This window comes from Nannobrachium achirus, assembly GCF_963921795.1.
Source record: "Nannobrachium achirus genome assembly, chromosome: 7".
NCBI lineage: Eukaryota > Metazoa > Chordata > Actinopteri > Myctophiformes > Myctophidae > Nannobrachium > Nannobrachium achirus.
The window spans coordinates 5,409,559-5,425,893 of record NC_137816.1 but is presented as its reverse complement, the minus strand read 5'-3'; the positions used below and the strand labels follow the sequence as shown (position 1 = coordinate 5,425,893).

At 42.2% G+C, this 16,335-nt stretch overlaps 2 protein-coding genes across 2 annotated transcripts in view; one reads left to right on the top strand and one right to left on the bottom strand.

Annotated features, from left to right (window-relative positions):
- The window catches only part of LOC308289096 (alpha-taxilin-like), a 621,916-nt gene that overhangs the window by 283,612 nt on the left and 321,969 nt on the right, over nucleotides 1-16,335 (bottom strand). The gene's annotated exons all lie outside the window — the stretch shown is intronic.
- The window catches only part of LOC308289095 (transducin-like enhancer protein 3-B), a 68,791-nt gene that overhangs the window by 36,406 nt on the left and 16,050 nt on the right, over nucleotides 1-16,335 (top strand). The window contains exons 9-14 of the mRNA XM_080730654.1: nucleotides 48-64; nucleotides 7,710-7,832; nucleotides 9,449-9,499; nucleotides 10,641-10,796; nucleotides 12,763-12,898; nucleotides 14,625-14,800. Of these exons, the coding sequence (XP_080586780.1) occupies nucleotides 48-64; nucleotides 7,710-7,832; nucleotides 9,449-9,499; nucleotides 10,641-10,796; nucleotides 12,763-12,898; nucleotides 14,625-14,800 (659 nt within the window). The remainder of the gene's footprint in view (nucleotides 1-47; nucleotides 65-7,709; nucleotides 7,833-9,448; nucleotides 9,500-10,640; nucleotides 10,797-12,762; nucleotides 12,899-14,624; nucleotides 14,801-16,335) is intronic.

The window sequence follows — 16,335 nt, the reverse complement described above, 5'->3', positions numbered from 1 at the left end:
GGGACCGTCATCCTTTCACTCTCCCCCGGTGATTCCTCTGGTGAAAGAGCGCGAGTCGAGCACGGTACGTTCCACACTCTTCTTCAGTTCTTTGGTCCACTCTTCCTCTTCTTATCTGCTCTGTCTTTCTTTGACATTGACTCGCTCTGATCTCCTGCTCTGTTTGGTGATTAGGTGTACTTTGCATAGATCTGTGTACGTCTACCGCGAGACAGAAATCCGTGCCGTCTGTGTAAGAACACACACCTTTTGTACTCATGGAGGAGTGGGGGGAGGGGGTTTTAAGCTGACTGAAATTGAATAATGAAGTCTGCCCAAATAAGCCAGTGCCATCTAATCCAGGTGGAAAATGACTCCCAAGCACTGGGCAGGGATTAGTGCTCGGCTAGCCGCTTTAATTTCAGCACAATTAAAAGCGACTTTGACTTGAGCTTCTCTTCTCCCCCTCGCCACCTTAGTGGATTACTTTTACCTATATCCAATTCTAAACTCCTTATTTATGATCTCCCTGTCTTTTGTCCTTTCGTGTGCACCATCTTTTATTCTCCATCATCTCCCCTTGTTGAGCGGTGGTCACGCCACTCCTATACGTGGCCGTGTGTGTAGACGTACGTGTATGTATGTATGTGGGTGGGTGGGTGCGTCCGTATGTAGCCTCAAGCCTGTGGTGTAGTACCTTTTCTGACCACACATGTTAAGGGAGGGGCGCTGTTTTCAGGCCAGGCCAGACCAGGCACACACACGCGCGCACACACACACACACACACAGGGGGGAAGGGGGGGGGGGGGGGGTAAACCACCGCTCAGTTCTCATCATCTCCCCTTGTTTTTTTTCCCATATTCGTTATCTCTCTTGTCTCCCTCTCTCTCACTCCCTCTTCTCATGTTAACCCATTTAGAACGGGTACTACACAGTACTGTGTATTATTATTTTATGCTTTAACTATTGAAAAATAGCAGATATACAAGCTCACAGCGTGGCACCGAGTGCCGTGCTGCGAGCTTGTAGATCTGCTATTTTTGAAAAGTCGTGAAAATTAGAATTTTGACCCGATTCTATAAGTGTCTTTTGAAGATTTTTTGAAAAACCTATGTTCCTATGTCAGCAATCTGGCCGGCCATCGTCAAAGAAAAGGTCCTTTTCACTTAACTGGAGCTCAGTTAGTCTGTTCTTGAGGGACTACTATGTCAGTGGTTCTCAAACTTTTTCATGTGAAGGACCCACAAAATGATATTTATTTGGCCACGGACCCCCATCTCAAAATATTTCGTTCCAGGGACACCCCCAGAAGCAACATTTGAGTTACAAACGTTCGCTTAAAAAATACAAATATTTAAAGATTTTCACACATTTTCACAACTTTTCAAAAATAGCAGATCTACAAGCTCGCAGCGCGGCACTCGGTGCCACGCTGTGAGCTTGTATATCTGCTATTTTTCAATAGTTAAAGCATTCAACAATCCTAGGCCTAAATGGGTTTTAAAGTTCCTGTTTATCGGGGCTGGCTTTTAAAGCTCCAGTTAGCCGGGGCGGCGCGACACACTGTCGGATCTTGCTCAGCCAGATTGAGTTCCCATTGACTGCCTGGCCTGAATGGGCCCACTCATGTCTGAAGGGAACCCATCCCTTCCCCCCCCCCCCCCCCCCCCCCCCACACCGCTGGTGATTTGCTCCTGCCATTAATACTACCTCTGCTGCCTAACCCCAAGTACACCGACGCATGCATCGTCTTTCCTGTCCTGTGTCGTGCTGGGTCATCTGATAGGGGCGTTATTGAGTCTAAGCATGCCTTAAAAGGTCACAGGCTTAGATGCTCAGTCAGACAAGACAGTCAGAGTTTGTGCGTGTGCGTGTGTGTGTGTGTGCGTGTGTGTGCGTGTGTGTGTGTGTGTGTGGTGGGGCAGGTCAGGCATACTGACAACTTTATACTTAAAAAAAAAAACTTTATACTTTATACTTAAAAAAGAACATTGATAGTGGAAATAGCCGATCTACAAGCTCACAACGCGCTGCGATGCGACGCTTTGATCATGTAGATCTGCTATTTCCACTATTATTTTACTTTAAAAATAGATGAACTTTTTTCAACATGGAAACGATTATCACGATTATGAAAAATAATCGTGAATTTCGATTATGTCAAACAATCGCGATTACACGATTATGTAATAATTGTGACAGCCCTAGGCTTAGGAGATAATTATCCCGTCAGTCAACCCCCCTCTCCTCTCCCTTTATACGAGGCTAACTAGATGCTGTTTGTACTTTATTTTTTATTATTTTATTTTTTTAGCTACAATGATAACATTCATTTTCATCTTTTGCGCTGTGGCGGGGAGATGAGCGAACGAGAGACAAGAGGGCATGGTTGGCAGAAAGAGTCACGAGAAATCTGATTCATTGTGTTGCGGCCAAAGGCACAGGGGCACAGTGCCTTTTGAAAAGGGGATGTGGGCAAGGGGGTGCTACCCAACCCCACCACAGTCTCTGGCTTCTCCTTCTACTCCTCTCCATTTTCCTTCCTTCCCTCCCTTTGCTCTTTTCTTCTGTGTTCTCTTTCTTTGTCTTTATTTTGAAGCCATATCTTTTTGAGCGGTGGTAAACCGCTCCATAGAGTGGCTGTGTGTGTGTGTCGTTAGCCACTTTTCCTCAGCGTTTTGCCATAGCAATGTGTTTTCCTCAGCGTTTTGCCATAGCAATATGTGTGTGTGTAGCCATATTACATCACATTACATCACCAATTATCTGTAGCCACTATCTGTAGCCACTTTTCCTCAGCGTTTTGCCATAGCAATGTGTTTTCCTCAGTGTTTTGCCATAGCAATATGTGTGTGTGTGTGTGTGTGTGTGTGTGTGTGTGTGTGTAGCCATATTACATCACCAATTACATCCTAGACCTATATCCTAGTCTTTTTCCTCAGCGTTTTGCCATAGCAATGTGTGTGTGTGTGTGTGTAGCCTGTATTACATCACCAATTTACCAATAGAAGACTTTATGCAAGCACGACCACCGCTCACTTCACATTGGGTGTGATTTTATTTTTGTTTGTTCTGCCTTTCTCCCCCTCTCCTTAATTCCGTATTTTTCCTCAACTGGGGGCTGGCCCAATATATACAGGCATGTATGCCCACACTGCCACTTTCACCCTGTACATCTGTCTCTGTTTCTGATGGGGGCTGAGATCTGGTGGGCATGGCTGACAGCTTGGCACGCTGGTCTCCAGAGCTTCCTCTTCCCTCTCCTGCTGCCATGTCTGCACACTTGGCACGTGCCACCCCACCAATGCCCACACTATAAAAAAAACCTTCTTTGCAGCTTCTGAGAGGCTGCCAGCCTGTCCGGGCATGCCTACCCCGCTAGTGGGGTAAACCCAGTGCCACACTGCTAGGCTCTCACTAGGTGCCAATTCCCTTTCCTGATTTTGTTGTTGTCGTTTAGCCGTTTCTTTCTTCTCTTTTACTTTATTTCTTATATCCATCTTGTGCCTATTTCTGCTACTTTCTGTGACAGTATGGTGCCAGTCAGTGTTGTTTTTGACAGCAAATTTTGATTTAGATTTAGTTTTAGTCATAGTCTTTTGAATAAAATGTCTTTTAGTTTTAGTCATATTTTAGTCACCTGGGAAGTTTTAGTTTTAGTCAAATTTTAGTCGACTAAATATCATAAGATTTTAGTTGACTAAATAAATCTACAGTTGATTTAGTCAACTGTAATGTATTTTTGCAGGCCTTGATGGCATCATAATGACTGATTTTACACTTGGTTGCGCGCTGAAAATAGCAGATCTACAAGCTCACAACGCGTCGCAGCTCGTAGATCTGCTATTTTCAGCGCGCAACACCTGAGAGCAACCAAATTACTTTCTCCTCCACTAGTCCCTCCCTACTTTTTATTTTGTTGACGAAATTGTCAATATATTTAGTCTTAGTTTTAGTCATCACAGCTTAGTTTTTATTTCGTTTTTATTTCGTTTTCGTCAGTGAAAAAAACGCAGTCGACAAAAAAAAATCGTCATAGTCGACAAAATCAACACTGGTGCCAGTATTTCTGCCCATTTCTCTGTAGCTCAGCTTTGATTTCCATTGACTCTCTTCTCTCACTCCTTTCCTACTGTTTAGTCACCACCTCAGCCACAAAGAGTGGTCATGGTAGGTTTTGCCCTGACAGTTGCAGAATGACTGCTGATTTGGGTTTCGTTTCGTTTTAGCGTGGGTATGCAGTATAGCCTGGCATGGCCAGACTAATATCACTTATCACGACGTAGTTATTAGTCTGGAATCTTGAAAATGCTTCCAAGGGATGAATTAAAGAAATGCCTCTGGTGATAAACCCGCCCCATGTTTTTGAGCGGTGCAAACCGCTCCTATAAGTGGCTGTGCGTGTGTCCGTAGCCTTTTTCCTCAGCGTTTTGCTATTGTAAAATGTGTGTGCGTAGCATCATGTTTTTCTAGTGATGTCATATGTCGTATGTCTGTAGCCTTTTTCCTCAGTGTTTTGCCATAGTAAATTGTGTGTACGTAGCATCATGTTTGTCTAGTGATGTCATATGTCGCAAAACGTGTGTGTGTAGCACGTAAACCGCTCCATAGAGTGGCTGTGCGTGTGTCTATAGCCTTTTTCCTCAGCGTTTTGCCATAGTAAAATGTGTGTGCGTAGCATCATGTTTGTCTAGTGATGTCATATGTCGTATGTCTGTAGCCTTTTTCCTCAGCGTTTTGCCATAGCAAAACGTGTGTGTGTGTAGCATACCCTGTACATCCTAGACTCAAATCCTAGTCTGCTTATACAAGCACGACCACCGCTCACTTCACATTGGGTGTGATTTTTATACTGGGCCCTGATTGGTGCCCCACAACTTCGGGGTCAGAGAAATCCAAACACAACTGAGTGAGGCCAGACCAAATCTGCCAAGGGCTTTTTTTGTATATATTTTGCATTAGCAGAATCGTCTGGTTTCCATGCTAAGTATGCAGTGCATGTCCATGAAAGACAACTAGGCATGTAGGAAAATAACCTGTGTGATATAAACCCATAAATATTTCGAATTGTTGCTGGTGCTTCTTGTGTCTCTGACACAGCGCCTTTTTTAAAGCTCTAGGAGAAGAGAAAATGTGTGTACAACAGCATTGTTTGTCTACATGCATTCCCAACCCCACTTTAACTTTGCCCTGTGCATCACCTTGCTTGGTGTGCTAATATTATGATCTTCTAATGGCCTTGTGTGTGTGTGTGTGTGTGTGTGTGTGTGTGTGTGTGTGTGTGTGTGTGTGTGTGTGTGTGTGTGTGTGTGTGTGTGTGTGTGTGTGTGTGTGTGTGTGTGTGTGTGTGTGTGTGTGTGTGTGTGTGTGTGTGTGTGTGTGTGTGCACGTGTGTTTGCACAGCACATCAGTACTGAGATCCAAGGGAAATTTGAATCTCTCCACATCGGCTCGTTTGTTCAGCTGCACTGTCTGTTTCCTGCTTTCACCGTTGCTTTGGTGACAGCAGGGCTCAGCTGTCCCAGAATCCTCTCTGTTCCCTCCTCCCCCCCCCCCCCCCACCTGTCCAATCCAATTCAGTTTGGGCATTTATTTAAACTCCCACTGGTCAATATTGTGTTTTTTTTTTGCCCGTGGGATAGGATCTAGAGCCAGGGATCTTGAATATTTTTCAGGCCAAGGACACCTTGGCTGAGATAGAGATGAAGCTGGGACTATATGGGCCCCTGATTCAGCCCGGGAAAAAGAGTTGGAGAGGCCCTCATTGCGCGCTATAGAGAGAGATCTCTCTCTATAGCACTGCTGCTACTTTGTCATTTCAGATCATGACAAGTGACAAGCCAGTGGGCCTATTACATGAGTTATATGTTGTCGTTGTCGGGTGGAAACCTTGTATGTCCAAAACCGTTTGTTTTGTATTTATCATTTAAAAAATGATTTAAACTAGTGAAAACAGCCGATCTACAAGCACACAACGCACACAACGCCTCGCGGTGCGAGGCGTTGTGTGCTTGTAGATCTGTTGTTTTCACTACTTTTGTGCAACGGCCTTGTATGATGAAGCAGGGCTTTGCTTTGCGAAAAAAAATTACAAATTTGAAACTTGGAGATACGAGGTTTCTGCCCGACACTAATGTATAAAATATAAACATTTTCATAGATTTCATAGATGGCTTCATAGACTTGTTTGACAGTACGGTCATCATTGTGTGTTGGATTCATGTTAATGTGGATTTTTAGACAGTTAACCACCGTCAATACCAAGTAAACCTGACCTTTCACCCCGTACTTGGTCAGCTCTTTCTTCCCTCTTACGCCCTGCAAGCTCACAACGCCTTGTGTGTGTGCAGATCTGCTATTTTTGTCTAAAGTTCCTCTCAGTACTGAGTAGGGATGCAGGATTGAAGTGGTTCACGTGAAAATCGCACAAAGATTTGGCGAACCCCCTGTAGTAACTTATGTGTTTATGAGTTTATTTAGACACGGTTAGTGCATTCAGATAATATTACATGGTACAGTTAAATATACAGAATTACAATTAATCCAGATGTATAAGAAAGTGCTTTAGTAAGAAAGTAAGAAACTTGAGGACCCCCTAGGGGTCCCGGACCCCCTGCTGAAGACCCCTGATCTAGAGCCATGCCTAGAGTAGACCTAAAGCAAGGCTCTCTGGCTTTTCTGGGTCATTTAGTGCGTTAAAGCTGTATTATGTCCACTAAACTGAAGAGTATTTTCACCGAATTGCTTACTCTCGTGCTTCCTTTAATCCTACAGAGAAGTGGAGTTTATTTCTGTATAGAACTCGTGCAGATAGTTACCAACATTAAGTTGTGGTGGAGTTTAATAATAGTAACAAATAAATGGAGAGCTTGCTCCCTGAAATAATTTAATCACAGTGAAATACTGAGGAATGTAGTGTTGTTCAGAGGAACATATTTTTTGTCCGTTTATTGGCATGTGCTACTGTAAATAAGGACACTGCAGGAAGCTATTCAGTGGTTTTACGTAAACCCTAGTGACTTGCGGATGTCCAATGTCATGCTTTTTGGAAATAATGTTATTGAATCCGGGTTTCGCGCAAACCCATGTCTCATTAAAACAAAAGTGCCCACAAACTCATTACTTCACAAAAACATTTTCCTACATACCTTTTAGTTTGTCACTTTCTTCTTCTCGTTCTTTTTGGTAATAAACACACCTTCCAATGTATTCTTGATGTAAAACGCTAAACCGGTTAGAGCTACGAACACTAATTGTTTCAGAAAGCTTTATACCCTGTATATAACGACGCAATGGGTGCGTTTATATGCACATTCAGAATGGCATTCAGAATGAACTTATTCCGAATAGAGCTTCATACCCAAACGTTTACATGGGACCTGAATACAAGTATCCCTCATTCCACTGTCGTTTACATGACCAAAGGATTCATTCGGAATAGAACTTTGGGCATGCGCAAAGTAGGCCTACTTCAGGTAGGCCTACTTTGGCGATTCCTAAACGTTTATATGAGCATTTCTATTCTGAATGAGCAGTCATTCCGAATATAAGTGGAATAGTGCATATAAACGCACCCATTGTGACATAGCTTGTTTTCAATTGTCAACAGTTTTTATTATATTTTTTGACACTTGCTTTGGCAATGTAAACATATGATTTCTCATGGAAATAAAGCTCCTTTGAATTGAATTGAATTAAATTGAGATTTGTTTGCACCTTGTTTTGGCAGAATAACTCGGTGTCGCCATCGGACAGCCTGCGAGCCGCCAGCGAGAAGCACCGTGGATCCTCTGATTACGGCCTTGATTCCAAGAAACGCAAGGTGGACGACAAGGACAGCATGAGCAGATACGTGAGTGTTTACCATCGTTATTGTTTTGCTGTCATCTACGGCTGTCGCGATTACAAAATCTAAGTTGACGATTAATTGTCACATAAATAATTGCGATTAATTATTTCATTGCGTTTTGTGGCACTGAACTTTGGAACATAAAAATACAACTTTAATTTCAGATATCACAAATAACTTAAAGGACAACTTTGTTTTTTTACAACAAGGGTTCATATTTTAGATTGTAATTAGAGAAAAGAAAAAGTGAGTGTTAAAATGTTTTAATTTGCTTCGTTCTATCGTGTTATCGCGTTTACCGCGCTAAAATGTGGGGCATGCGTACGCATGGGGGCATGCGTACAAGTGGCTAAATGTCTTTTTAGACACAATAAGCCAGCAGTTTCTTTATTGCTATTTATAGTAACACTTCTAGCCCACATAAATCACATCCAACCATGAAAGGTTGCGTTGTATCTTGGGAATGGGCTTAATCTGTGTAAAATGACATATTTAGCCACTTGTACGCATGCCCCCAACCACTGAAATAAGAATCTCTAAAACAATAGAAAGAAATGAATGAAATCAATTTAACACTCATCTTTTATATTCTTTAATTACAATCTAAAATATGAACCCTTGTTGTAAAAAACTAAAGTTGTCCTTTAAACATACAAAGAAATTACGGACATTTAATATTATACTTTAATTTTTTATTATTTTTATTGTGGAAATGGCTAATCTACAAGCTTGTAGATCTGCTATTTTTGGAAAATGTTTAAACATTTTCCTACATGGAAACGATCCTGGCCATTATGACGATTCTGTGAAATAATTGCAATGATGTAATAATTGTTACAGGCCATCCTTCAGAATTGGTCTCATGTTTCAAATCACCACCAACATTAAACTAAAAGAAAAGGTGTTTGGTGATGTCACCGTCATCGTAAATGGGTGTGAATCATCAAGTGGTGTAGGCCTATAATTATTGAATGCTTTAACCAGTGAAAAATAGCAGATATACAAGCTCACAGCACGGCACCGAGTGCCGCGCTGCGAGCTTGTATATCTGCTATTTTTGAGAAAGTTGTGAAAATGTGTGCAAATCTTTGAATATATGTATTTTCAAAGCGAACGTTTGTAACTCAAATTTTGCTTCTGGGGGGTCCCTGGAACTAAATATTTTGAGATGGGGGTCCGTGGCCCAATACATATCATTTTGGGGGTCCTTCACATGAAAAAGTTTGAGAACCACTGACGTAGCAGTCTCTCAAGAACAGACTAACTGAGCTCCAGTTAAGTGAAAAGGACCTTTTCTTTGACGATGGCTATAGCCAGCCAGATTGCTGACATAGAAGGTTTTTCAAAAAATCTTAGAAGGATGCAAAAGACACTTATAGAATCGGGTCAAAATTCGAATTTTCACGATTTTTCAAAAATAGCAGATCTACAAGCTCGCAGCGCGGCACTCGGTGCCGCGCTGTGAGCTTGTATATCTGCTATTTTTCAATAGTTAAAGCATAAAATAATGATACACAATACTGTGTACCCGTTCTAAATGGGTTAATCAATCATGTAACAGCGTTCTAAACATTGGTGCTGGTAGGCAAATCTTCAACCTTTTTACCTGTTAATTACAGGACAGCGATGGGGACAAGAGCGATGACTTAGTAGTGGACGTATCAAACGAGGTAAGTGTATATTGTGAACCGTGTTGATTTAGTCCACTAAAACTATGACGAAAAATGAATGATGAATGATGAATAAGACTAAATGTATTTACAATTTCATCAACAAATAAAAACTAGACAAAAATGTTCGCTATTTTCGGCATGCAGCCGAGTATAAATGAGGCATTACGATTTGCGACGCCATCATGGCCTGCTAACATACGACTAAATTAACTGTATATTTAGTCAAGTAAAAATGTATAATCGATTGATATTTAAAACTAGATTAACACTTAAATATTTCAGATTACTAAAATGAGACTAAAAACTTGAGTGGAATTTTATTCAAAAGACTAAAACTAAATCAAATTTTGCTGTCGAAATCAACACTGATTGTGAATCACATTACACTGCCTGAAAGCTGCATGGTGACGGGCAAAAAAATTACACAGGCTCTTTTTGTCAAATGTCTATGGATACTTAAAGGACCAGGTCACCTCTGCTCTGGGACAACCAGATCTTATTTTATTGTTGTGTGGGACACGATGCCACGAATCCGAACACGAATCCTGAATTCTTTTTTGTGTTCAATCTGTGTTTTTAGATATTTTAGTATTTCAGCCGATTTCAGCATGCTACAACTGCAAAATGCATCATATGACCAGTTGTAGCATGCTGAAATACTAACATATCTAAAAACACAGATTGAACTAAAAAAATAATTCAGGATTGTGTTGATCGTGTCCCACACAACAATAAAATAAGATCTGGTTGTCCCAGAGGTGACCTGGTCCTTTAAGATCTTTCGCCTGGCAAAAAGAAAATTGTCTATTTCTTTTTCACAACGGTTTTCCCCCACAAAGAAGCTGAAGAGATGAGGGCAGAACGATAGAATCGAACATACTGTGTGTTTTGTGTACGCCGTAAAATTGCTAATTTAACTCTCGAGTGTAAAAAATTGACCTGTGTGACGGTGCATGTGTGTGTATTTATCAGTGTTTGCACATGTGTCCCCAGTTTGTTTGACCTTTTCGTCAAACAAACCGTGTACATGCCAGTGGCTTTTCCACTAGTCTGTTTGCTCAGTGCCTCTCTCTCTCTCTCTTCACTCTCTCTCTCTGTCTGTCTGTCGTCTCGTCTCTCTCTCTCTCTCTCTCTCAAGGATCCGGCGACTCCTCGGGTAAGCCCCGCCCACTCGCCTCCGGAGAACGGCCTGGACAAATCGCGGGTCCTCAAGAAGGACGCCGCCCCCAACAGCCCCGCCTCCGTTGCGTCCTCGGGAAGCACCCCTTCCTCCAAAGCGAAGGACCACACCCACGTGAGTGGGGGGGGGGGCTATTCTACAGACCAGGGGTCCCGGGACCCCTAGGGGGTCCTCAGAGCTGCTACAGGGGGTCCTCCAAATCTTTGAGTGATAGAAAGTTTTTTTCTCCTTTTTTTTTATAGTAACCACTTGAACCCTAGCGTCCATATTCTGAGAGCTTTAGCCAAAAATAGCAGATCTACAAGCTCACAACGCCTCGCGCTTTATATAGTAACCACTTGAACCCTAGTGTCCATATTCTGAGAGCTTTAGCCGAAAATAGCTGATCTACAAGCTCACAACGCCTCGCAGTTCAGCAAAGCGCTTTGGTGTACAGTAGAGGGGAAAAAGAGCAGACTATGTACAGAGTGAAAGGTGAAGTTTATTATGTATTGACGGTTCAAGTGGTTAAATATCTGAGAACACAAATTGACATGAAACCAAAATACACTGACGATTGTGCTGTCAAACGATGAAACTGTATGGAATCTATGATAAGGTTGTGGGGGGTCCCTGCTTCATCTCTCTCTCAACTAAGGGGTCCTTGGCCTGAACACGTTGAAGACCCCTGCTACAGACTAAATAGGCATTCATCAAGCTGTGTGCGCGTGTGTGTGTCCAATACAAGAGAGGCTTAACAGTTGACTGCTGTAACGGGGCCCGTGGGAGGTGAGGGTGGCTGCAATCCCAGGAGATTCACTTGCCTGGCCCGCACCGCTCAATCTCCTTTATGGCTTATACACAATAAATGTCCAATTCTGCACTGGCCCCTATGCCATAAATAACCCACCATGTCAGGGGAATTGCTGCCTTCTTCCAGCCCCTCCTTTTGCTCTCCCACATTTCAACCCCACTGCACTTTCAATGGGGACAAAACCAGTAGCAAAACACTTGCCTTTTTTTGGCCACTCTAAGATCCACGCATTAGGTCAGGGTTCCCCAATAGGCGGCCCGCGGGCCATTTGCGGCCCGCGGGGGGGCTGCTGTCTGGCCCCCACCAACCCCAGTAATAATGGTGGTATAAGAGCAGCAACAACACTAGTATATCGTCGTTGTCGGCTGGAAATCTTGGATCTCCAAATTTTTACTTTCTTTCGCAAATCATACAAGGCCGTCGCACAAAAGTAGTGAAAACAGCCGATCTACAAGCACACAACGCCGTTGTGTGCTTGTAGATCGGCTGTTTTCACTAGTTTAAATCATTTTTAATATGATAAATTCAAAACGAACGGTTTTGGACATACAAGATTTTCACCCGACAACGACGAAAACTGTCGCTGGAGTAGCGGGAACGCCACCGTCGCCCCCTGCAACGTTGTGGCCCTCAGCTTGGTACCCTAGACATAATTCGGCCCTTGGGGAAAACTAATTGGGGAACCCTGCATTGGGTGCTGGAATTAGTTTGGATTATCTTGGTTGCGGTCGATTAAAATTGTCACTCTGGATTTTCAACTTTGGACGTCGTTTAATTTTATCTCACTTGTGAAGGTCTTCGTGTAGATGAAATGAACAACACAAATGATATTTTAACTTAAAGGTGATACACCATGAAATTTCACTTTTCCTATTTTAAAACCTTTTTTTGGGGTCCCACTAGCACCTTCTATCCTCGCAAAGTCCCATTTCTGACCATTGTGTCTTTCTCTGGTTTTGAGAAGGCGAAGGTTAAAAGTATCCCACGGGTTCTCAAAACAGGCTGTCCAGATTTGCTGTCTAAAAAAAAAACCTTTTTAAAAAAAAAAACTTTTTTCAAAAAGATTTTAAGGGGGGTGGCGCAGTTCAGGCCAAAGGTGGTACTGCAGCTGAAATGCTCTGAGAGCCATTCAAAAATGAGAGAGGCTCTCTATTCAGGAGTGTTAATTTAGCCTCAAACCTTTTGAAAAACGTTTTTGGGACATAAACAATATGACATAAATACTTTTTAAATGCATGGTGTATCACCTTTAAAAAGTGTCTCTAATTTTGTGTGCGCTTCTTTCAGAACGACAAGTCGTCCACGCCCGGCCTCAAGTCCAACACGCCGACCCCGAGGAATGAAGCACCAACGCCAGGCACTAGCACCACTCCAGGACTACGGCCCTTGGCAATGGGCAAACCCCCTGGTATGGAGGCACTGGGTATGTCTATACGCATGCTTATATTCATGACACTGCATGAGTGTATGTTCATGCACACTTTTTTAATTTTGTGTCTTTGACTCTTTATTGTTGCGATTAAAAATGTGTTTAATTTCTATGTATATTTCTTTCTTTATATTTTTCATCTGTATGACATGTTAACCGATTTAGTGCCGATCCCGCGATATCTCGTGAAATATTAAAAGGTATCTAGAGTGCCGATTGCGGGATGACTCGCGAAATATACTGTATATACAGTAAAGCTGGCCTGGCTACCTACCTACCGTCCGTAGAAATACGCTGGCACGTTTGAAGTCGCCTATTCATCATCATCGCGCATCCACATGCACACAATAGTGATCCCATCCCATAGAAACCAACGGTCTTTCTCATCTTTACAGTCCATTTTCTCCAAAAAACACTTTAGATGCCAAGGATGGCATTGGATTCTCGCTAAAATAGCACAAGCATAAAGGCATCCATCTTCTATCATTGTTTACGTTTTGGACCAGAACTAGTTCCGGGTCAATCTTGAACATCGTCAAGTAGGAATTGTTAGCTCGATCTACTTCCGGCCTTCAAAATAAGAGACTGGCCGCGGACAGAGAAAGCGACCGGCACGCTGAACAATTAACGCTTTCATGTCGGCGGCATTAATGTTTTATTTTCTTTGTTTTTCATCGGTATGACATGTTAATGTTTTATTTCTAAAGGATGCGTATATTCTTCTCTGTTGTAATTTTATCTTTTGAATGTACAAATATTCCACGGAGAATACCACTTCTTCTCAAGCCCCTGGAGGGTCTTTAGGCTTTCTCCGTCACATTTCGAAGTCACATTTCTTTCTTGTGAGAAAGTGAAAATAAAACAAACAAACAAATGTGCATTCACACGAGTGTATATCATAAATATCTGGAATTATTTGACCTGCTTGTATTACTGCATGTATATCTGGGTTTCCGCTGGGCATTTTTACTTGCCGGACAACATGACGAACATATTATATCATTTTATACACGAGCACCACCCAACTTATCACTATACCTCTGTTAACGCAGTTACACTTCTTGATAGATGAACTGCACTGTTCCTGCGTTTATCCATTGTTTCCCAATCCTACACATAAAGACCAGTGTTGCCTACGTAATAGAAATATGGGTCAAATAGGACCATGGCCAGACTGAGAGTAGCGAGAGTGAGAAAAAAAAGACTACAGTTAGGGCTGTCACGACATGAGATTTTAGCATGACGATTAATTGTCACTCAAATAATTGCGATTAACGATTTAATTGTGTTTTTGTCGTTGACAATCACATTTCTGTTTGGCTTTTAGGCTTTGAAGTTGCACAAGGCAGATATGACACATAACCTAAATAAACAATAAAATTACTGGCATATTTGACAACTTTATACTTAAAAAAGAACACTGATAGTTGAAATAGCCGATCTACAAGCTCACAAAGTGTCGCGATGCGACGCGTTGTGAGCTTGTAGATCTGCTATTTCCACCCTAACCCTTTAGAAAATATATATGAACATTTTTCAACATGGAAACGATTATGACGATTATGAAAAATAATCGCGATTATGTGAAATAATCGCGATTAGACGATTATGTAATCATTGTGACAGCCCTAACTACAGTAGCGAATCAGTCTAGATTCTAGGCTAATAATTCAACGTCCTTTATGTTGAATAACGTTAATGACTTTTCCCCTCCCGTCAGCTGCCCCTGCCCTTCGTACACCACTGTCTATTGCGGGCTCCTATGCCACTCCGTTCGCTATGATGGGCCATCATGAGATGAACGGCTCCTTGACCAGCCCAGGGGTCTACGCTGGTCTTCACATCTCACCTCAGATGAGCGCCGCAGCCGCGGCTGCATACGGACGCTCGCCAATGGTGAGATTCCTCCTCAACTGTTTGGTCACAGTACAGTATGAATAAGGGTTTACCTTCAAAATGTGATACCCACCATTGAACCCATTTAGACCTGGAACTCCCTATAGTGTGGGGATTTAACCCTCTAAGGCCCACGGTTGTAATATTACAACGTTTGTATTTTATCCAAAAAAAGGTTTAAATCATTTTATTTTAGCTCCCCCTACCACCTAAACACCACCATTGGATTCTATTGTTTAGTATTACAATGCCATTGGCCACAATATTTGCATATAAATACCCCCCACAGGGGCTGACATTCACACCCGCCACACCCGCTGAAATTCCAGAGTTTTGACGAACAACATCTCACTTTTTCATGGAAGCTATACCTCACAAAAACCTAAGTAAAATGCCTGTACTATTTTTTTTGGTGATCATTAGAATGTCTAGAACATGTACATATGTTATTATTGTGAAAAATATCCCCCATATGTAAATTAGAGCATGATTTATGATTTTTGATTTATGGCTATAAAATCTTACAAAAACATTTTTTTGAAAAAAACATTACATTTTCCTCTTAATAGGACTCCTACAACACCATCTGATTTTTTTCAATTTTTTATTTCAAGTATTTCTTAATGCGGGCCTTAGAGGGTTAAGGGGAGCAAATGCTAATTTCGTGCAAATTTGTCTTAAAGCGCAACATTTTGCACAGATGTAGCCCAGGGCTTGCTCTAATGATTTAGCTAGGGCGCCCGAGCCGACGACCTTCGGGGTCGCCACAGCGGCCATATCAAGTTGGGCTCCCATCGACTTTCTATACAGGAGGAAAATACCTAGTAAAACATTTTTTTTCTGGGTATTTAAGTAGGATCTGAGGGGTCTAACTAGGGGTTTGTCATGATGCTGAATCCATTGCAGGCATTTGTTTTGCACAAAAAACATTCCTTGGGCTACAAATGGCCTCAGAAAACGATGCATGTATGGGTGAGCATTCATGTTAGTCGGAGACCTTAGGGTTTTTTTTCTCGGGCTAATCAGTCTAAAAGTGCAAAATCTTGCACAGATGTAGCCCAGGGCATGCTCTAATGATTTAGCTAGGGCGCCCGAGTCGGTGACCTTCGGGGTCACCACAGCTCCAGAAAACACCCACAAAACTCTGAAAAGTGCAAAACAAATGCTTGCAATGGATTCAGCATCATGACAAACCCCTAGTTAGACCCCTCACATCCTACTTAAATACCCAGATAAAAAAAAAGGTTTTCTGGGTATTTTCCTCCTGTATTGAAAGTCGATGGGAGCCCAACTTGATTTGGCCGCTGTGGCGACCCCGAAGGTCGCCGACTCGGGCGCCCTAGCTAAATCATTAGAGCATGCCCTGGGCTACATCTGTGCAAAATGTTGCGCTTTAAGACTAATTTGCACGAAATTAGCATTTGCTCCCCTTAAATCCCCACACCTCTGTGTGTTAGTTGTTGCTATATACAGTGTATAGAAACATTATTATCTTTGTATTTATTTTTCCTTTTAGAAGGAGTTTGTAGAATTGG